The 22,033-nt window shown below is 43.8% G+C and overlaps 1 protein-coding gene across 1 annotated transcript; it reads right to left on the bottom strand.

Moving 5' to 3' along the window:
* Window positions 1-7,108: 7,108 nt before the first annotated feature.
* clic4 (chloride intracellular channel 4) lies at window positions 7,109-21,996 on the bottom strand. Its single transcript, XM_026355475.1, has 6 exons — window positions 21,611-21,996; window positions 12,018-12,127; window positions 10,087-10,212; window positions 9,693-9,799; window positions 8,573-8,754; window positions 7,109-7,791 (listed from the first exon to the last, which is right to left on the bottom strand). Exons 1-6 carry the CDS (start codon window positions 21,677-21,679, stop codon window positions 7,627-7,629), a joined length of 759 nt encoding a protein of 252 aa, XP_026211260.1. The 5' UTR covers window positions 21,680-21,996; the 3' UTR covers window positions 7,109-7,626.
* Between the last annotated feature and the right edge of the window lie 37 nt (window positions 21,997-22,033).

The following is a 22,033-nucleotide window of genomic DNA, read 5'->3' as shown; positions in this document are numbered from 1 at the left end:
AAAACACACACATTTCCAAGCAAAGCAAGATTTGGGGCTGTGTGGTCAAGCCTCAGAAGAAATGGACCCAGGAGGCTTCCGTAACTCGGTCGCTGATGCAGAGAGAACACAGGGACTCTTCCAAAAATGGCACAAAAGTGGCATGCACATATGCACAATGTGCAGCCTTCCCGGCAAGCGACAGTCATCTTGGTGGAAAAATATGGTAACCGATGCATTAAAGCCCAGGACTTTGAGGGATTGCAGGGATGGAGTGGCATTAAAGACACACAGACTAGTGGGAAATGCAGCACACAATATACAGAAAGCAGAGGCGTTTGTTGGGCACTGTGGGCCAGTGCAGCAGCACACACCCACAAGTGAAGGAGATTCCCTTAAATATTATTTAAACTCACAACATACAGTGGGAGAAGTATTTAGATGCATTTGTGCATAAACCTACACACATATTAGACATGCCCTTTCTTCAGAGTGGCCGTATGAGCATCAAATGCAGATCTACCCAATAATTACAGTGATTTGAAACGGTGTAGGCCACAGTCCCTTTCTCCACAAAAGAGAGGGACCTTGCCCATAAAAAACAACTTTTATAAAAACAAGATGGTTTGAGAAGCAGAACCAGAAAACAGCTCAAGTACAAAAAAAAAAAAAAAAAAAAATTCCCCACATCCCAATCCTCTGCCTTTCATGCTGATTGAGGTCTGTGGTTCTTTTGCCATGTGACACCAAGCAATGCCCTTGTAGCCTCGTTCATGCTGACACCCTTTCCCGGTGTCAAGTCTTAGGTCCCTCCTTGTTAAATCAACCGTACATATGTTCAGAGCTTGGGGCACTTCCTCAAGTTTGTCAGCCAGAGACAGGACTTTCACTGCGTACAATTTCACAGACACAACAAGTTTACGGGGTTAGTGAGCCACAGCGTTCACTGCTCAGTCAAACCAACTCCCAAAAGACCCCCCCCTAAAAACGAATCCGGCTCGCAGCTGAGCAAGAACAGTGCAGCCCGAGAAACACTCAGGATGACGGCAGTAAACCAGCCTTTTGGCTCTGAGATCTCTACTGAGCTGACAAGACAGAGACGTAACACTGACCGTCTTATTAATTCTTAAAACATTCTGACAGAGGCTTTTGTTACTTACTTAAACCACGCTGACTGCAACAACCTAATGGAAGTCTAAAAGCCATTAGGCTAGAGGGCTTAGCCAACACAAACCATGCACACAGTCTATGAAGGAGCAGCTAAGGGCAATCGATATATCTCCTCCTCCTCCTGCTTTCCTCCTCCAGTGTTAAAGCTAAATTTCATAGCATCCTGTATGGCTGCTGGCGAGTAAAAGAGACACCTTGGCTTAGATCTGAAAGAAGCCAGGGACAGAGGGCCGGCACCTGCAGCGTGGGCAGATCAGATGCATCCATTAACGCTGACTGCTAGTTAATTACCACTTGCTCTAGGCCTCCCTGCTCAGTTCTCTCTGCTGTGCTCTAATTTCTAGCACCTTGGTCGTGCACTTCAGGTGCGTCTGACAACTGTCTGAGGGCAGCACAGAAACAAAGTCAAAGAGCAGCTTTACTGTCAGTAAAGGGCACGTGAGCGCAGTCTGTTGTCATTTTACCATGGTGACAAGGCGGGGAGGAGCCAGCTGGGGCGGTTCTCTTTAACAGCCTCTGCAGAGACTGGCATGAAAAGAAAGCCAGCAAGCTGGAGATGGATGGCAGAACCAGAACTTCAAAGACCTCCTCTCTCTTCCCGTAGATGCGCTTTACAGCACAGGGAACCTGCTAGTTCACTTTAGCACAAAGACACACACACACACACACACACACACACCTGTGATTATCAGCACACCCAACAGACATTTCCTGATTCCATTTAAAAGGACAGGAGTATGGTTTGGTTATGAAAATACACACGTATAGATACACAGTCTTATACACATGCACTGCTGCACAGACACAGCAACAGCCCGGCACATACCAGACAGATATTCGCCGCAGGCTTTGACACATTAACGTAACATAAACTGCAAGGTAAATCTTCCTGTGTGTGTAGCTAAGGTGGGGGTGTGGCCGCTGACAGAGCAAAGCCTTTCATGTCTAATAGTTTTTGTCCGAGACTAAATAAAAAGGCTACTATTGTAGTCTCATAAAGAGACTAAACAACCTGAACACAGGCTCCTGGAGGCATGAAATACAGTACAGCGCTTGATGTCAAAAGATGTCCTTAAAGGACACAGCTGACGAGTACTGTGTGTCTCTTTCTCTTTTAAAGTACTCACTTTAAGACCAAGCCTTTCACACACTCACCTTCTCCTCAAACACACACACACACACCACTTCACTCATGATTCCTGTGAAGTAGTGCTGACTACAGTATGCGAAGGAGATGAGAACAAAACCCCCAGAGAACAGCCGCAGCCAACTGTGCGAGTTCCCCCTCTTCTAGCTTACTGTGACTGAGTACCCTCTAGTGGTGCTGATGGTGAAGGACAGTTCTCCTGCTTGAATCCGTCTCCTTAAAACCCTCACTGTGCCTCTTTACCAGCCAACAGCCGCAGTTAACCGCAGCTCTGCCACAGGGTGTGACTGCAGGACCCAGATGGGGCGAGTGGCAAGCAAGGGAGAAGGGGTGAGGCGGTGGTGGGCCGCCCAAGGGGGTCCACCACAGTCCCCTATCTCACCACCACAGTAGCCACCGAGCCCCGGAGAGAGAAAGCCACCCCGCCACATTTTAATGAGGGCTAAAATAAACAATGTGAGTACACAGAACCCACCCTGACTGGTTGACTGCAGGCGCTGGAGTGGAGCAGATAAGCCGGGCTGTTAGTCGGTGGTCTGGGAGTTGATGGGGTGGCTAATGCCACAGTGAACTCCACTATGAACTCCAACTGCGTGGTAGCATTAGACATGACAGTGTTTGTCACAGAGGCACAGGCTGTTTGTCCTCTTTTACACGAAAAGTATAAAATAGAAAGAAGAAAAAACACATGGAAGGAAAAGTCATTGGACAGACTAAAACAACAAAATGCTACTTATATAATATAAGGTTTTACTTTACCAATTGATCATACTTAACTAATAATAGGATTTTTTTTTACAATAACATTATACACTGGAAATAAATTTCCTACTCAATCAGAGTTTGAACTTAAATGCTTCACAACTATCGTCCAGGTGTTAAAACATCTTAAGTTCATGTCCAGGAAACCAATAATTTGAGTTAATATTTTTTGGCTCTGACAGGCTGCAACTGGGTCCAATCAGGACAGACGACACAGTGGAAGGCCCAAGTGCACATCTGTCCAAGATGACAAATCCTCCTAGAGAAACAGATACCTCACTAATCCTGAACTGGCTGCATTGTTGAAAGAAATAAGAGAGAAAGGTACTGTGTGTAGGACACTTAGGTCAGTTGGCCTCTACTAGGGTTGGCTAATCATAAGAAAACAATGATCTTAATGACTAGAACCAAGTCTTGTAGACGGATGAGACCAAGTTTGAGGTGTTTGGATACAGCTCAGAGCTCATGAAAAGATGATAGATGCCTGCAAACACCATCAGTACAGCATGGAGGTGGAAATGTGATGATCCGGGGATGCTTCGGCAACGGGAGAATGGGCGATCTGTATCATACGCAAGAAAACCTTGATCAGCATGGACACTGCTCCATAATGAAGAGTCACATCTGAACAAAAACAGACAAGCGTTTGTCTTGGTTGTCTACTGCTGGGTGATGGCTCGGTCAGCTCAGTCACCAGATCTGAACCACATCAAGTCGGTGTGGGTTTTGGAAACACTGATCAATCAGCACAGCAGGTCTTCGAAAAGTGCTGCAGGAGGCCTGGGAGAAAATCTCACCTGAATATCTGCGAAAAGTGAGCAGTAGATTGTGAGATAAGTCCGACAGGTATTGCTGCTATGTTTATGTTGTTGTTGTTGTTGTTATTCTGTGCTCAAATATGCCTGAAAAATGAATTGGACAGAAAACACAAGTGTACAAGTGTTTCAAAACATTTCCCTGCTAGTGCATCAACAAACACAATAGTTTGTTGTAATTTGGGGGGAACTGACCCTCTAGTAACATTTATGTTACAGTATATGGCCGAACTATTGATATTCATTGCATCTGAAACCCATTTAAACACACAACATATTGAAGACTATTCCCGAGCTCGGGCTCTCCTCCAGGGTGCCACTCTGCATCACCCTGTGCAGACTGATGTGTTTTTCAGAGCTAACGCAGTATATGGGCCTATTTATGAGCAAATATACGACACCAGACAAAAACCCTCTGCTGCAGCCAAAAGACACATTCGCCATGATGGGTCAGTGACAACCTGTACGGCTTGTGCGGAGTGGGTTTGGCAAAGAAAAACACACCTTGCTGGAGGATCAGCGCTGCTGCAAACCAGCCGCAGACGACGACGACGCGCAATTGGAGGCGAACAGATCATTTCTCTGGATAAAGGCCAACGCCGCTGAAGATGTAAGGCGCAGATAAAGCGCACGGAGAGGATTGGGAAGGAGGTGGAGGTGAGGCCTGCAGTGCTGCAGCCGGCCTCACAGGGATGCCTGGACTCCAACGCGCTCCAACAACAACAAGGACGCGCCGCGTCACTGGTGCCATGTTTGAAAAACCCAAGGTCCAACATGTGAGACTGCAAATATGTTTGCTTATTTTTCATTAAAACGCCCATTCTTTATTATCTGATCCATCCAAACATGTCTAATGGGAATGGCAGACCCTGATCATGCCAACGAATGGAGTAAATCAAACGCGAGGCAACTTAACAGCTACATTCAACGTCAGGTGCGCAAAATCCATATGCAAAGAAGAGTTGCCACACACTGCAGGTCCAAAAACTCAGCTGGCATATGACTATGTACACTTGAACAAGCTACTTTACCTGTGTAAATATTTAGCCAGCTGTATAAATGAGTGCAAAACCTGGAGCTGCAGAGACAGACTCCTGCCAAAGAGAAAAGGCCCCAACCAAGAAGCGCAGGATCCAAACTCATTTGTTTGTGCTTTTCAGTCAAATCATAATGGCAAAAAAAAAAAGTTGAAAAGGGAATTGAATAAAATAACATGGTTGTACCCTGTGTGTTTAGAGTTTAGCTGACTTGTTGGCTCCCTCTCATGGTGTGCAATATAACCTCGCTCTCTCAACACACAGTCAACATGTTTATGAAACAACACTCAGCTCCTCCTAGCCTCACCTTCATTACCCAATTACACTAATACACTCACCCTGTCTTGTAATGAGTGTGTGGTCTGAATGATAGCCAGCTTTGTTATAGTCTCTTACCTCACACACACACACACACACACACACGCTCTCTGTTTGCATCTGGATGGATTTCCTCCCTGTGAATCACAAGTGGAGACCGTGTCTCAACGTTCACCAGCGAGGGAGTACACAGTGTCTCGGGCTGAAACATGACACTTTAATGATCTGGAGAGCATCCAAAAACTGCACTCCCCCACGTCTTTCTTTCTTTTTTCTTTTTTTTTTTTCCTGCTCTTGCGAAACTTTTGCTGCAGACAGCCCTGCAGAATAGGCTTGTTTGTGCTACAGAACAGTAGGGACTTGGCTGAAAAACATTGTCAAGTTGACTGCGAGAGGGTGTCTTCAGGGGGAGGTGGAGTCCACAGTGGGTGGACACCCACATGAGACATTCCTTGGAGAGACAGAGAAAGAGCAGTAAACAAACATGCCGTGGCCCAGGGGCTTCCAAACGTCTGTATTTCTGCGCCTGTGGCCTCCACAGAATCAGAATCTGAGACCTAAATCTCTTAGTGTCCAACGCACTCGTGGCCTTCTTCGGCTGATGGAGTTATTTAATCACAAATGACTGTGGAGGACCACAAGAAGTGGTTAAAAGGTTTGAAAACAACATGTAAGTTGGTCTAATAGAATTAGTTACAAGACTTAAAGGGCAACTTTTAATTTGCTTATTGTCCTTCAGGCTTGTGGAGAACATATGTTCTGTATATGAATACACAATGTATTCCACAGAGTAGAATATCTCTCTGCTTTGCACTGAAAAACGTCTCCAGATGACATTTGGAGAGTTTGAACTGGCCAACAGCTGAATGTCCTATACTACATCACGACAGATGTGTATTAGCAACACAGGGTTTATACAACTACAAAAGTCAGAGAGCCAATAAGAAGTTTATTTGAATTCAATTAATAGAAAAAAAAAAAGCCACAACACAGCTTGGATATTTTATTTGTACACCTTCACACTTCCGTAATGAAATGAACTTGGGAAAACCTTCCTGCAAAAAACAAACAAACAAAAAAAAAAAAACCCCTTTGCTCTTTAAATGAAATGCATAAAATTTACACATTGAATTCTGAGCAATCAAAACAAATATTTACAATTCATTTTTATCAAATTTTTTCATAACAAATATCTGTGGCGATATGGCAAAAGGATAACAGCCAAACAGGTTGTGCTTTATCCGCACTAAAGCACTTTTGGAGCTACTGTATCATAGCGTACATTCACTACATTAGAGATCAGTCTACATAACAAAGACAAATGTGTTTCACTGCTACTCATCTTGCCTTTCCTGGTGACTGAACCAGGAAGCATCCTTCATTCTGTATGCTACAGAGAGCGAGAGCGTGGTTACTTCATTTTTGAGTTTCACTAGTACAAATAGTCTGTAATAATGTGCTCCTTTTTGGTGCACAAAGCAGAGTCTTTCCTTCATGCTTCATGAGAGCCGGCTACTATCTGTATGGATATCGTTACGATGGCTGAATATCTGTAAGCTACATACACACGAATATGTCTTAGAACTCAGGTTTCATTTTTCCTGAGTTGTTACTGGAAATGTTACTGAGCTACAAGATTGTTGCCCATTTGAGGCAATGAGGAAATCAGAGAATGTATACCAGGTGGCTTTACAATTACTTTGATGTATAACAGCTCAACAGTAAATAAAGCCTTTTTACTTGATATGTCAACCACTCAGGGTTGGATTAGTTGTATTATGCACTTGAACCTGTGGAATACTGAAAACACTATATCTTCAACACTGTTTACTCCTTTGAAAAAGCCAAAAAACAGGAAAAAAATACAAAAAAAACTCATCTCTCTGCGCTTCTTTTTTATATATATGAAGTAAACCAAGAAAGAGCAACTTCAATATTAAACAAACCAGAGGAAATTAACAACAGATTGTGACCTTTCTGCTGTGTGCACAGAGAAGGTCAGCTTGAAGGTCACTTATCAAGGAGCGTGTGTGATGAGGCTCCCAACATTGATAAGCACTGATACACATGTCTGCCGGCTTCTCCATCACCTCACACCATTAATCAGCCAATAATAAACGAAAATCAAAAGCGATTAAAGATGGAACATTTGTGACATTCTTATGTATCAACAAAACATCTTCATAAAACAAAATGATCAGGAAAGGTTCATGCATGTCGGGACAGGGGGGTCTGTAGGGGAGAAAAGAAGGAAAAGAAGTCCAGAGTTTGTTGTTTTTTTTCTTCTTTCTTGTGAATGAGCACATCAGTGGTGAGGACGTGAGATGTGGGGAGGGACTGTAGAAAGGGGGAGCTCATGAGGGTGAGGAGTGGCAGGAGGAGAGCCGGACGGAGGGGCCTATTTGACCAGCCTCTTGGCGACGTCCGCATACGCAATCTCAATCTCCTTGTCACTGGGGCAGGTGTTGGTGAACTCTTCGCGAGTGTAGGCATTGTTCAGGTACTTCCAGATGGCCGTCATCTCTTTGGGGATGTCAAAACCTCTGTACTTCTTTGTCACCACCTGCAGGTAAAGTAAAGCATAGGTCTCACAAACCGACCCACACATGTTTTTAACTGTGTTTTTAAAAGTAATCAGTGTGTGTATTAAAAGTAATCAGTGTGTGTATTAAATCTTTGATGTAGTTTTCTATAGTATCACTATAGAAACTAAAAAACTTCTGTTAACTTACAATATCCCTGTGTTTATTCACACATGTTGTTACTCCAAAGAAAGAAAATGAATTTGAAAGTATTTTAATAATCAATAAACACAGTATAAAAAGATTAAAAGGACTATTTTGTGATACTATTAATATTAAAGCGCTAAAACTATACAGTTAGAATCTTTTAAAATCATCACACTCCTAAACGTGTGAGCCACGTGCTTACAATAACAACAATGTCATTTCCTCAAAATGTGCTTGGCTACAATTTGTTCTTCCAGTTTTGCTTCCTCATCGTCGTCATTCACTCGTCTCTTGTTTTTGTTCTCCTTGGTTTATTGTTACTGGACTGTGAGATGCAGAATCTGATTAATGACGACAAGCGAGACATTTAAACAAACAAAACAAACCAAACAATAAAATCAACAACGAAAAAGCTAATCCTATCAATCAGTGAGAGATTGGATTGGATTTAGGACCACATATGTAAGTGGCCCATCGGATTTGGGTTTGGGAATTATCTCAGCATATCAATAGTTAGGTTTGACAACAAGTAGAGTCTGTACAGACACATGGAGTCAACACAGAAGTTAAAACGACGATGACTGCCTTCGTGGCGTTTGTAATGCGCTTGCTCACCTTAACTATGTGCAGCTTGGGCAGCAGGTTGCAATCAGCCAGAGTCATCTCATCGCCGTCCAAGAACCTGCGGTTGGAGACCTTGACGTCCTCAATGCTGTTGTGGTCGATCTCATCGGGCAGCGGCGAGCGAAGATACTCATCCAGCTTCTGCAGTGTCTTAAGCAGCCCACGCTCCAGAGCTGCACAGAGATACAAGTATCATTAAAAAACACTAGTACTGCTAGTACTGCTACTACTGCTACTACTACTACTACTACATACTGAAGTATGTGCAAACAAACGTATCCTGAAACCACAGATGCTTCAGCCATTTGCCAGACTACCACATGAGGGCAGCATTTCATCAGCAGACAAAACCTTGTGTGCAAATTGTACATGGTATATATTAGGTGTGAATATTGTGAACACATGTAGAGACTGATCATTTATCACTATAGCATTGTAAACAAGTATTGTCCTCAGCCAATATCCACCGCCATACGGATTATTTGCTACTACCACCAATTAGTGTGTGCTAATTTGGGCATTTCAACAGTAGAGGTGACCTGACTTTGGAGAGCACTTATCACTGAACCATGAGATTCAGCCTCAAAATCTGTTGACATAGCCTTGGCTTTCACATTCACCTCACTATGGTTCAATATTTTCCCAGGGTGGAGAACAGCCAACCAAAACCTGATACAAAATCCTGGTATTTGTGAATACCATAAACATCCTTCCACAAATGGTTTCACCCAGGAAACAGAATCTGTAAAACTACATATTTTTCATATTATTCCAATAATCTTATCTGTAAAGCTGACGATAGCGTCTCTCTCTTAAAGCAGGGGCTGCAGGTGCGTAAATCAAAGACAGGAAGTTCAGCACTAGTTCATTCTGCTCTGTGGTTTTCCAGAGTGTTCCACCAGGTGAGACGGAGCATGTGGACAACAGGAGGAGGCAGCAGAACAAAGGCTCCGTGTTCCTGATTCAGGCTCTAATCCACCAATCAGGGCAGGGCTATGAATGTCGCTTAGCAACCAGAGAACTGTGCCTGCACAATAGGATGGTTTCTGGATCTGTGCTCTTAAAGTGTGCGTGTCTGTGTGTGCATGTGTCAAAGACAAAGGTAGCTTACCCTCATTTGCATCTGGTTTTGAGTTTTTAACATAAGCCGAAAACTTGGCAAAGATGTCCATGCCAGCTGTGTTTGACTCGGGGTGTCTTGCACCAAGCTTGACATACCTGCAAACAAACACGCATTGAAAAAAACGTGTATGAAGTATTCTGTAATTTTTTTTTGTATTTGGGAAACTTTACATAAATATACTGACTTTTTTTTTTGTTTCGTTTTTTTTTTTGTTGACAGTAAGACCAATTAAAATGTGCCCTTTTCATTTCAGTGAACTCCAACTCTTTCATTACATTGCAAGCATGCATTAAAAACCTCCCAGTGCACTCATGACAGCAGCACAGCATGTTTGCAGTTTAGGTGTGGCAAGCTGTGGCCACGAGGGTAAGAAAACACTCACTTGGGTGGGCAGAGGACATCCTCAAGGAACTCTTCGATCTTGTTGACGTCAGTTTTGACCTCACCGTTGAAGGTGATGAAGGGCGGATGTGTGCCGGGGGCCAGGTTCTGAAGGTCTGCTGGCTTCCTGGAAGATACAGAGTGGGGGCAACTTTAGTGGACTGCAGAAAACAAAACCTGAGCCACGCAACCAATTCAAATCCAATTATAAAATGTGTTTGTTTGAGCTACTGTGTACAAATTGTTAGGTTGTGAAAGAAGATTTTATCCTGATATCCAGTTAGCGTACTAATGCGGTGTACAGTAATAATCATTTCTTTACAACTCAAATGCTGTAGCTCAGTGACAGCCTGCTGCACTTTGAACCAATTTTTCTAGGGGACAGCAGTCCTCTAGAGACCTGCTCCTTATCCAACTTTAGCTGCTTTGGTTTCAGCTGTGCATGTGTGTGTTTATCTGTCTCTTCTCTCTCCGTCCTTCAAATCGCACATTTTGTACCAGATGTCTCTGGTAGGCAGATGACACGGACACACACAACAAACAAAAATGAGCATGTGTTGAATGAGTAGTGTGAACAAACAACCGACTTGTGAAATCCACGGAACGCAGGCATTTATATCGCTTCAGTGGATCAACAGAACAACACATAATGTTGTGACAGAGTCAACAACTGCTAGAGTCTGGTAGATAGACTTAAGCCAACAGACTGTGGGACTCCTCTGTCAAACGAGTATAATTTGCCATAACATCTAACCACTCAAGGTCCAGTGTTGCAGTGTACATAATAGGTAGCTGAGTCCTGGGACAAGGCATCTAAGGGCACAGAAATGGGAAGTGATTTCAACTCTGGCATGTAAAAAGGAAGTGGCAACTCCATCAAGGGTTTTCATTGCAGATAAAATGCTAGGCAGACAAAACCTTAACATAAGGAGATAAGACACGTTGACTTGTGGCAGTGACATGTGACATTCATGTCCTTCAACACCCTGACAACATGCACTTTTCTTCCATTTAAAAACTCCAATAAAAAGAGCCATAAATTTGCAGTATAGTTATGTTGACTCAAGATTACAGACACTATATAGCATCGTAGGATCGTCCATCTAGAAAGACACAGAGCTGAACAAAGGGTTGTTAAAGGAGCAAGAGATAAACATACTCCGCCAAGTAGGCTGATGTCTTTATGTTACACACCCTCTGCCTGGAGAAATATATGCACTAAGCAGTCATATTTGAATGTGCAGGCATGCACAGACACTGCTTTTAGCTTTATTTAAAAAAAAAAAAGAAAAAAAAGAAAAGGGGCACAGCGTTTATCAAGTGCATCTCTGCTGTGTTTCGCCAGCAAGCAGTAATTTCCATGTCCCACAGGAGGAGACGCCCAGTGAGGACCGAGCTACTGCTTGGATGAACCATGTCTTGGAAACAAAATATCAGACATCTTTCATCTCTGAGCCAAATGCACATGATAGACACTAGACATCCATCCAATTGTTAAAAAAATAGCCGAAAATAAACCGGCACTTTCCCCTCCTGGCTCAGCCAGAGGAAAAACATGTAGGGAGCATTTAGATGAATCATAGTGGGTTCGCATTTTCTTGAAGCTGGACTGGAGGCACTATTATATTCGGATACCACTGGTGACAGATAACATGTCACCCACCAAAATCTAGGCAGGAAGTGAGCAGAGTGTAGAACCTTAAATAGCCTCTCCAGAGTTGGTGTGTTTATTTATTTCAGATTTTCTCTGACATGTGAGGGGGTCATGGGAAAACCACATAAGCAGTGGGGAAGCAGTGAGCTTATCAGAGGTGGAGCTGGATCTAAGCTTTACAGAACCACAGAGCCATTGAAAATGCCCAGAAAATGGGTGAAAGGCTTTTATTGGATGAAAAAGGATCATTTTTATTGTGAAATGGGAGCAGGACTCACCTCTTGAGATCCACTGTGGTGACGTTGAAGACGACGCCTTTAAGCCAAAGGATCATGAAAAGCCTCTGGGAGAAGGGGCAATTCCCGATGCTTTCTCCATCACTTCCCGCCTTAAACAGACAGATATCAAGTTAGGACAGAAGCACATCAACTGCCATGAATAATGTTTTAATAGGCTGAAGGTGCCACTTGTGAGTACTCAATAGAAGGACAAGGTTGGAACACAACAGGATTGATTAGTGCAAGGATAAGACATGAGAGATCTTAAAAGCAGGTTTCAGCCACGGATAGCACTCGACTTATAGCAAAGCACAACCATTATGGCCCGGGGCATTTTACAATTACTCTTTAGTACACATTCCAGGCTGTCCTCTGTAAGTCTTAAGAAAGAAGGGAAGAGTTAAGAGCCAACCTTCTTATCTCAAAAGCTTCAGCACATTTCCCCTCCATTATTCTACACAACTACGAACTAAAGGGCACGAGGAAACTCCTCGAGTGATCAAGACTCATGGAGATATAAGAGGAGATTTTAACCTTCAATCAAACCTGATCTGAAAGCAGAGAAACAGCCACATTCGCAGTGATTTCTTTTTCCCTCTCATAGACAAAGCAGAAAGGCGATGGGAGATATCTCCCGTCTTCCCAGCAATCACTGATCACTTTGTCATGTGCTCTCCTTTCTTTATTGTCCTGTTTTTGCCGAACTCAGCAACATGTAGGCCGTGAGAAGGTGCAGGTGTAGAGAGGCATAAATATGGTTTGGATTGAACATCAAGTCAAAATTAAGAGCCCTTCACATCTAAAGTATCTAAAACCTAAAACATCCACTGTATGTCACAACCTTCTACAGACTTGGCACTAAGACATACTGCTCTGTGGAAACTAAGCCTGTTGAGGTATGCCATTCTCCAGGCAAGGCAGACCAAAAGAAAGAATGCACTCTATTCATCTATTCACAAGGACAAGCGTGGAGGTCATTCAAGTAACTGCACCGGAGAATGCACCTCTTCATTCAGCATATTACTGTAACAGAGGCTCTGTTAAACAGCTCAATATCAGTGTTTTGTCTGCTGCTAATGTCACCCCTCACTCACTGCAGCTCTCGCCTCTGCACCTTTTTTTTACTTTTTTGCAACTGCAGAGTTAATGTGCAGTGTGTCTGTGTGTGATGAAAAAGATCCATCTACACTTTACACTCCAATGATGGTAGATATGTTGCAGAGAGATTTGTCAAGGAACGAATAAGATTCAAATAGGTTTGAACTAAACAGCTATCTAAACTAGAGTATTTGTCTAATATTCACGATGCAGGTTCTAAACTGTCTTGAATAGAGGACTTTGTTTAGGAGCATTGAGCTAGCTGCTCCTAGCTGGTGAGGACAGCCTGGCTGCTGTTGTTCATGTGACGCCCAGTGGGATGGCTCTGTTTGATGTGCCTGCTGGCTCCCATTGTACTGCCGCTGTCCTCTCCCTCTCCCTCTCCCTCTTCTTCCCTCTGCATTCAATATCTGAAAAGCATGGATTAGATCACTGCCTTTGTTCAGCAAATGGAAGTCCCCTTTTCACCTTACACAATTCAATTCCAAAATAAAGCTTCGGCAGTGAAGTGATAAGTGTATTGTGGCTGATGGCCGTCGCTGACTGGACTGGCATTAGTGGATACTCAGGTGATCACACAGACATCAGTGGGATGTTCACTCCATTTTCCCCAAGGCGCTAGACTTACAGAGAACCACTGAAAACCATGTCACACTCTTCCAATTGCCATGGGAACAGTGTGACATAGAGGAAGATCACACAGCATGAAAGGGATTACTAAAGCACAGGTAAACTATTGAAATAGAGCTCTCTTTTTGTCGGACCACACGACACACAGTCATTTGTAAATCTAAACATGTCTAATTGCTCTAACACAGTGACCTACTTAAAAAAAAAAAAAAAAAAAGTTAATTTAAGGTCTAGGCCAAAAAGAAAAAACACATCACATTTTTCTCTTTGCACTGACATGGCAGTGCTCCCAACCTCTGGAGTCTACAGCGGAGCAGACTGCAGCTCAACCAAATACATGGACAGGAGAGATCTGCTGCAGAAACAGAGAGAGAGTGAAAGAGGTTTTCCAAGTAATGGGGAGGGAATTTAGGATCTACTTGACATGAAGGAATAACAAGCAGTAATGGATGCTTAAACAGAGAGCTTCAGAGACTGTGTGCCATTTGGCACGCTGTAAGTTTCTTACTCCTCCTTCTCCTCCCCCACTTTATTGCTTTCCCCTTATCCTAGGCCCCTTTTGTGGAGAAAGGGGGGGGGGCATTTGGGAGGAGGGAGAAACTATTCCAGAAATGTCCTGTTACTCCAGCCGAAGAGGTTACTTTGTTTAGTTTAAGTGATGATGCAGGCTGGGCTTCATTTCCGCCGCCTGTGACTTTTAAACCTCTGTGCTGTTAACAAGGGCTGTCGTACGTTTCACTGCATCGACTCGAGTGAGGGGAAGTTGTTGCAAGGTTGTGCTGAATAGCAGCAGAAAGTAGCTCCTGAATCAATCATTAGTGATGGAAACAGTGTATTTTTGATGCCCATGATCCACAACCGAGGTTGAAGAGGTTTAGGACCCCTCTTCAAAACACTCTCCCGAGGGCCACGGTTATAATGTGACATTCAGAAAAGAGCTTCTGGAAAATCTGCTATACAGCAACAACACAAAGTGCTTTTTGTTTGTTGAGTTTAAAGCATGTCACCAGTTAGCAAGGGGGGTGGGGGAGAACACACCCCAATAAAACACACAAGCGAGGCAAGAAATTATTTTGAAGCGGCCCCTTATAAGGCAAAGACCAGCGGTTAAACAGGATGCTTACGACTGCTGGACTCACTAACGGGAACTCTTGTGCCTGTGTCGAAGAGAACTCAAATCTTTCACCGTCTTTCACAGAGATTCATGCCAAGATTCCCCCCCGATGTGAAACTGCTTTAATAAAGTGTGTGCCACAGAAGGAGCAACAGCTGACAACTGCTAACTGACTCCCAGGTTTTATTTAGGCTCAATGGATGGGCCCTGAGTCAACAGATGCTTGTTTATTTAATGCCCAACACACACACAGCTGTCTAGTGGAGGGTGTGAGTCAAGTCGGATGTAATCTAGGAGTTGGCGTCACCCCTGCAGCAGCACAATGACACTCAGTCAGCCCGTGGAGGGGGTGGGTCATAATGTTTGAAACACACTGCATTTTCTGAAACATGGTGAGGTCATTCCTTTTACCACTTCCCCTATGACTTTGCTCATGGAGCTGCCGCTACACAATTGAAAGTGGGAAGACAAAAAGTTAGGACTTCACAAGTGCAGTCCCAGACATAAAAGACATAAAATGTAAAAGCCTTTTAACTCGACCTCCACCTCTTTTACTTGCCCATTTATTTGCTGACAAATCTACTCATTTCAAACACTGATATTAGTGCTCTCTCATTATCTAAGACAAAGGTCCTGTACTGGTGTTGTGGGATCACAGCTACAGTAGCCAGCAGCAGTCCAGGATAATGGATTCTGTTCACGGTTCTCAGTCTCTGCTCACAGCCTAATTTTAGTAACATGGCGGACTGAGCCTCTCCCTCCCCAGCGCACTTCAAATTCTAAATTGGGTGGGCTGCTGAGCAAGTTCAAGCCACACTTTGACCGAATAAGGAACGGACGGTGTAACAGGCGCAGCAGCTCTCCTCCTCCTGCTCCGACACACAGCAGGAATGTCTGTTTGAGAGCGGGCAGCTATGGCAACGTCATGGCAACGTCTCTCCATGTTTGCTGGACAACTATGCAGCCTGGCTTTGGGTTAGGACTGTGACTAGGCTGGCTGTTGTACACAGGGTTCTCAGATCACGATGATCTTAGTCAGCTTTGCAGAAGTGAACCAGGTTGCTTCAGTATTTTAGACAGACATGACACACACACACGACACACACACACACACACACGACCATACATTGCTGATGCTTTTCTCAAAGTGTGTCAAGGGGATAGACACTAGATATCAAGACAGATGTCAGGCAGCCAGGTGATGAACATGAGGTACTGATTGTTTATACAATACATCATAACATTGATTGAATTAACAGACTGAATAATAACAGATTCAAGCCAGTGACATATTTTCAGCATTTACATGTCTGAACCATCAAGATAAGCATTTCAGGTGTGGCAAACTGAGTATCTTTAGGGGGCAAAACACTTGATATAATGAGCTTAACTTAGGTGTTTTGAAGCATTTTATAGATCATGTGAGAAAATAATCTCCAGACAATCTGCAATTTCAGTGATTACTTATTATAAAAATAAATGTTATTGCCAGTATGATAACCAGTTTTAGTACTGATATGAAACAACTTTTTCTGAAATCCTACATTTTCTAAGAAATCTTTTTGTTTTGCAGAAACAGATGGCAAACTTCTCAAATTGTCACCGTCGGAACACATCCAAAACATACAAGGGGCATGATTTGAATCAGAAACCAGATATAATGGATTCTAGTTGATAACTCAGTGCTAAGGGCAGATTTCGAGCATCACCAAGTTTGGCCTGCTGAGCTTGGCCTGTCTGAATGACTAGAGCTGGACTGTGTGGGTGATGAGTGTCTGATCACAGTCAGGAGATATGAATGTGAACAGGACTCAGATCATGCAGGTCCATGGAAACTGCATCACATCCTTGGTGTGGCTCTGACTCAGTGGAAATCATAATACTTCCAGTCAGACACAGGGCTACTGTACTAGAGCACATGAGCACTGTCTAAGAACCCTCACTTTGAGCGGAAAGTTGGAAGCTTAAATCTATGGGAGGCTTATGTAAGCTAAGTCAGTAATGTTATAACCACTGGGTTTAGCCTCAGTGCAGAAGAGATAAGACAAACAGCCAGTTTAAATATCTGGAGACACGAAATGAGTGTTTGGTGATGAGTAATACAAATGCTAAATGATGGAGAAAACAAACAGACAGCCGTGTGGGAGATCCATGCAAACCAACAATCACCCTCGCTCTGACTGTTGTTTCATATGTCAACACAAGCAGCAAACTGCTTTCACACCACCCATTTACACATACATAGGCCCCAGACAGATGACTCGGCCAGACTCACGCATTTACACTTCTGTCTTCATATGGGCCGTTTTCCTCACATTTGCATAGGAAGCATAGCATTTAAATATTGGTCATGAACTGAGTGATCAGTGAATCTAAAACGTCACCTTATTAATGGCTAGTTTCTTTCTACACCACAGCAAACCTCTGGTTTTACCCCAACTCAACCCAAGTCTCGTCTAGACAGCTGTGAGCTACTCTTTGGCACAAAGGCAGTTCCAGCATGCCATTACCACATATGCCAGCAAAGCCTGCACCATGGCCACACAAACACTGGCACCGTGAGTAATTCTGAGCAGACAGTGCGTCTCTCTCTCTCTCTCTCTCTCTGGCCAAGTCCACTTTGTCCTGCAACTGAGTGGTCTTTCGGTCCTAGCCTGAGACATGCCGCCTCACTTTTCACATCATAAGATCAAAACATGCAAAACACTCATGCAAACCTTTTACATTTGCATGAGTGCAGCCTTATATTTGTATCATATTACCACATATCAAAACAATAAAATAATGTATCTATACAGTATATTTAACATTAATATATACCCTTGATGTTACCCCCGTAGAATATGCAAAATTGCACTTAAATTATATAATGAACAATTTCAGCCGAACCCATGTTCGGGTGCTACACTATGAAGAATGCAGCACATGAAACACAACCAGACTAGATCATGTTGAGACTGATTGAGTTACATGTGTAGCGAGCAGGGCAGACTTTCCTCATCTAGAAGATTCACACAGCACCTCTAACAGCACAAATGATGTAACTGAGATAGAGGTAGATGCTTGTTTTTCCTCTGTATCAGGATCTGGGAGATTGTAACCACAGCACTAACCCAGACAATCCTTTTAGATAATAAGTAAAACTTGCTGATTAGTGATCTTTGAAGTCCCACATCTGTGTTGTTCTAGGCTTCACTCACTTCCCCCTTGATCAACTTGTAGGAGAAATGCCTCATTAGCCACTAGCTTCCTGGCCAGGCAACACAAATGAGTCAAGCTCTTCCTCCTGCAGATATTTTAAAGTATGTTTTTCCTTTGGATGTTTTGGCACAATGTGATTTTATGGAGGAGACATTTATTCAGGCACAACAACGAGTGTTGCAATGATCTAGCCCATAATCTTTGTGAGCATAAATAGATTTCTAAATATGCCGTCCCATAAAAATGCAAAGAATTACTGCAGAAACCGTCTTCAAATTGGTGTAATAACACACTGCCTCGCTGATTAGGCCTGCTTCCAGAGAGTCAGTCAACCACACAGCTACAAAGAAGCAGTGATAGGTCAGGTGCTGCAAAAGCAAATTTACAATGCTGAAACAACAGCCCACAGCAACAACACAGCACTCTACCGGAGTAACCAACCATTAATCTTTGTCCCCTAACTCATGATGCTGACTGCAGCTATACCTGTGTGCTTGGGAAAAATAAACTGCTCTATTGATTTTCCTATAAACAAAACAGCACTGAATTGCCTAGAATATCACCCAAGGGGGAGAAGGGGGTTGTATTTTAAGCTCAAATGCAACATCCAAAGAGTAAGTTAACCGTGTTTGAAATTAAAGCACATTAAAAGGCTTAGTAATTTTATTATTATGTACACAGTTACTCTGCTCCTGATTGGAGCATTGAAACAGGTCAGTGTAGTTTCATAAAACAATACATCACATGACATACAGTAAGTCCCATGTTGTAAATGATAGCACAATACGACATGAGCTCTTCCAAAGGTCTTTTAACAGAACAGCTCCCGCATCCACTGTGAATTCAGGGTGTGACACATTAACGTTATTTATCTTGTCCAGGAAAAACTATCTTCGTTGGCAAGAGTATGGCAGCCTGGAGGCCTTGCAACCACTAGTGTGATGTTGGCACAGTTGCAGCCAAGAGACACATTGACTGGAGTGCTTCTTGTAACTCATCTATATTCTGTTCATTGCGATACAGTCAGGTCATCCGCTGGGGGAGAATGACTAACTAGCCTGCCCTGAATGAATTCACAAAAGCTTTGAAAAGAACTGAATGAAAACACCACCAAACCTGTACTGATATTATCATATCAACATTGCAACACTGAACCTCCTTCGCAGATTTCAAGAAAGTCACCTAGCCTGATTCAGTCAAGCAGTTATATCAGTATATCAATTCAGATAAATGGAACTCAACGGAGGAGAGCACAGATTTCACTACTTGATGTAATGTAATTATATGATGCTTCACTTTTACCTTTTTTGGCTTCGTGTCAGACTAACATCTCAGAACTACCACAGCACATAAATACAGCATATTAGATTCAGGGTTTCATATTACTACCCCTTTAACCATGTGATGTGTCAAAGTGCCAAATGAAACAGACACACTGTAGGCGGACGCTGGGAAGACAGACTGTCGGGTTTGCCAGCACACACTACTATTCATGAGTGCAAAGCAATATTTAATCTGCCATCCTGTGTTGAGGACAAGGGTCGATCCTCCTTCTTAGAAAGTCATATCAGGCTCACTATAGGATATTGCCGTCAGCAAGTGTTGACGGCAATATCCTATAGATATATGACAACTGTTGCTATAAATATGAACTGCTGTAAAAACTAACATGTAGAAAAGTTTTAAGCGCCTCCGAAATCTCTCTAGACGGGACAGTCGGCTACTTTTACTGCGAAAATAGTGTTGCCGCTGCTCAGACTATCCAGAGACATTGTGGCAACTCATCCACCAGAATGATAATTAGTCAGTTTCGATATGTAGCAGTGCCCTAAGAGATCTCACACAGCCGTGTGTCGAGACCGCACACACCGTTTGTTATCAGCTGTTCCCAGAGGCCCAGCTCACAGCAGCGCGCCTATGGCAACCTGCATTGCTCCTATTGTCTCCCATGATTGTGTTTAACACAGCACAGTAAGAGCAACAGCATCAATAATAGATGTCATTATAAACATGTGAGATGCTGGAACACAACAGAGATCCGAGCTGGAGCGAAGAGAGACAAAAAGGCTAGCGCTCCAACACACAGATCGAGAAAAAAAAAAACGGTAGAAACTTCTGTACACAGTGGCCAGCGCAGTCCAAGGAGGGAGGGGTTGAGAGGGGAAGAGCTGGCCACATATGTAAACCTTCCCCAGGCAGGGTGATGTAACCTCTCCTCAAGGCTGTAAGAGGTAGTTAAGGAAAATGGTACTGGCCAGTTTGTTCCCTCTTGTTCTGCCTCCTCTGTAGCTCAGCAAACACAACAAAAGCGACTTTTTAAAGAGTCAAGATAGAACAACAGGAGCGGGACGGAGGTTTCTGTATTCCTACTCAGTGTAATCACCCTGATTTACAGCCACCGCAGCTAAAACTTGCTAAACTCCAAATCAGATGGAAACACAAGGATACATACACATAATTTGATTAAACTCAAATAAAGCAGATTTGCAGATAAGCCTGCAAGTAATTACTCCCCTATGTAGCGTTGGCAAATGTTTGTCCGAGCCGCAAGCAAGCACCATTACTCTAACTGCAAGTGATCTGATCAGTGACACCCCGCTGCTGCTGCACCACCACCACCACCACCCACGCTCCCCTCTCTCCCAGCCTTCTCTATTCAACCCCTGACTCCCCCTTTTTTTCCTGCCATTTCCCGCCCTGCAAAGCAACGGGCTGAAGAAAGGAAAGAGGCACTTCACAAGCCTCCGCCATCACATTCAGTCCAGGACCAGATGCAAGATCACAGATGATATGATGATATTAAAAAAAGAAAAACCATCTGTAAAGCTGATGGATCGGGGTCAAGACAATATAAAGCTACAGTTGACCCAAGTTTTGCCTTTTAAGTAAATAAAACTTCTATCACAGGAGCATCACCAAACCAGTCTGTGTTTTTTAGAGATATTTAAGACTCTCTGGTGACAAGGTGATCCACACACCACACCTACACTGAAATGAGTTTAATCAGGATCCATCAGCAGATGGACAGAGACTCAGTTAATGATATCAATCAATCAGACTACAAGTGTGGAAATACAACTGCAGCAGAGGGTCAATCTGCAGCTATACAGCACAACTACTACTGAGCTTTTGTTACCGAATGAGCGCCCGGTGTTCAGCATGGTGCAGCAGCGTGTGTGTGTGTGTGTGTGTGTGTGTGTGTGTGTGTGTGGAGGGTGAAAGCTGCATCCGCCCTGCTGCTGCTTGTGACACCGCAGGCTCCACATGGCCACAGAGGCTGTGGATGGAAAAACCTCCCGTTTACACTGAATACGACGACGAAAGTCCAGCGCAGGAACATGCGCGACTTTAAACCTCGGTGTGATGTTAGTGAGTGGTTTTAGCTGAAGAAACCCTGTAAGTTTGAAGGAGAACAGCCAACGCTACCCCCCCTCTCTCCCTCTCTCTCCCTCCTTTCCCAAAGCAGAGATGTGAGCGCCGTGAAGTGATGCGGGTTCAACAAAGTGCTAAAGCGTTAGCATGAACAAGTTGCGGGGCGCTGCGGTCTCACCTTCACAAACAGCTCGATAACGGGCTCGGAGTCCGACCTCTCGCCGTTCTGCGGTACCGACAGCGACATTTTGGGCCGCTCCCTCTTCAACTTTCACTAACAACGAGGAGTTTTCTTTGCTACCACGCCCGACTCAGCTCGGTCTACTTCTCCACCAGCCGTCTCCCCCCCCCCGTGGAGGACCCGCTCCTGGAAGCAGCGTGTGTTTAGCGGGAGGCAGCGCCGGCTGACAGATCCTCCGTCTCGGAGCAGATGTGTAACTTCAGGCTGGAGAAGCTACAAAGACATCGTGGGGAGACCGTGAGGGTCTTAAGCCTGGCCGGGTAGAGATGATGAGGACGGCCGGGAAGAAGCAACGGGAATATTTAAAGCCGTGATGTCATCTGCGGAGCAAAGACCAAATGCAGTGGGAGGGTTTAAGGA

The sequence above is a fragment of the Anabas testudineus genome, chromosome 12, assembly GCF_900324465.2.
Source record: "Anabas testudineus chromosome 12, fAnaTes1.2, whole genome shotgun sequence".
NCBI classification, from domain to species: domain Eukaryota; kingdom Metazoa; phylum Chordata; class Actinopteri; order Anabantiformes; family Anabantidae; genus Anabas; species Anabas testudineus.
The sequence above is the reverse complement of the archived record's forward strand: the minus strand, read 5'-3'. Positions and strand labels throughout refer to the sequence as shown.

Excerpts from the sequence above, each read along its gene's own strand:
- clic4 (XM_026355475.1), bottom strand. The coding sequence starts at position 21,679 with ATGTCGCTGTCGGTACCGCAGAACGGCGAGAGGTCGGACTCCGAGCCC. Across the intron at positions 10,213-12,017 it reads ACCACAGTGGATCTCAAGAG|GAAGCCAGCAGACCTTCAGA; the intron begins GTGAGTCCTGCT and ends TGTATCTTCCAG. Across the intron at positions 9,800-10,086 it reads GATGTCCTCTGCCCACCCAA|GTATGTCAAGCTTGGTGCAA; the intron begins GTGAGTGTTTTC and ends GTTTGTTTGCAG.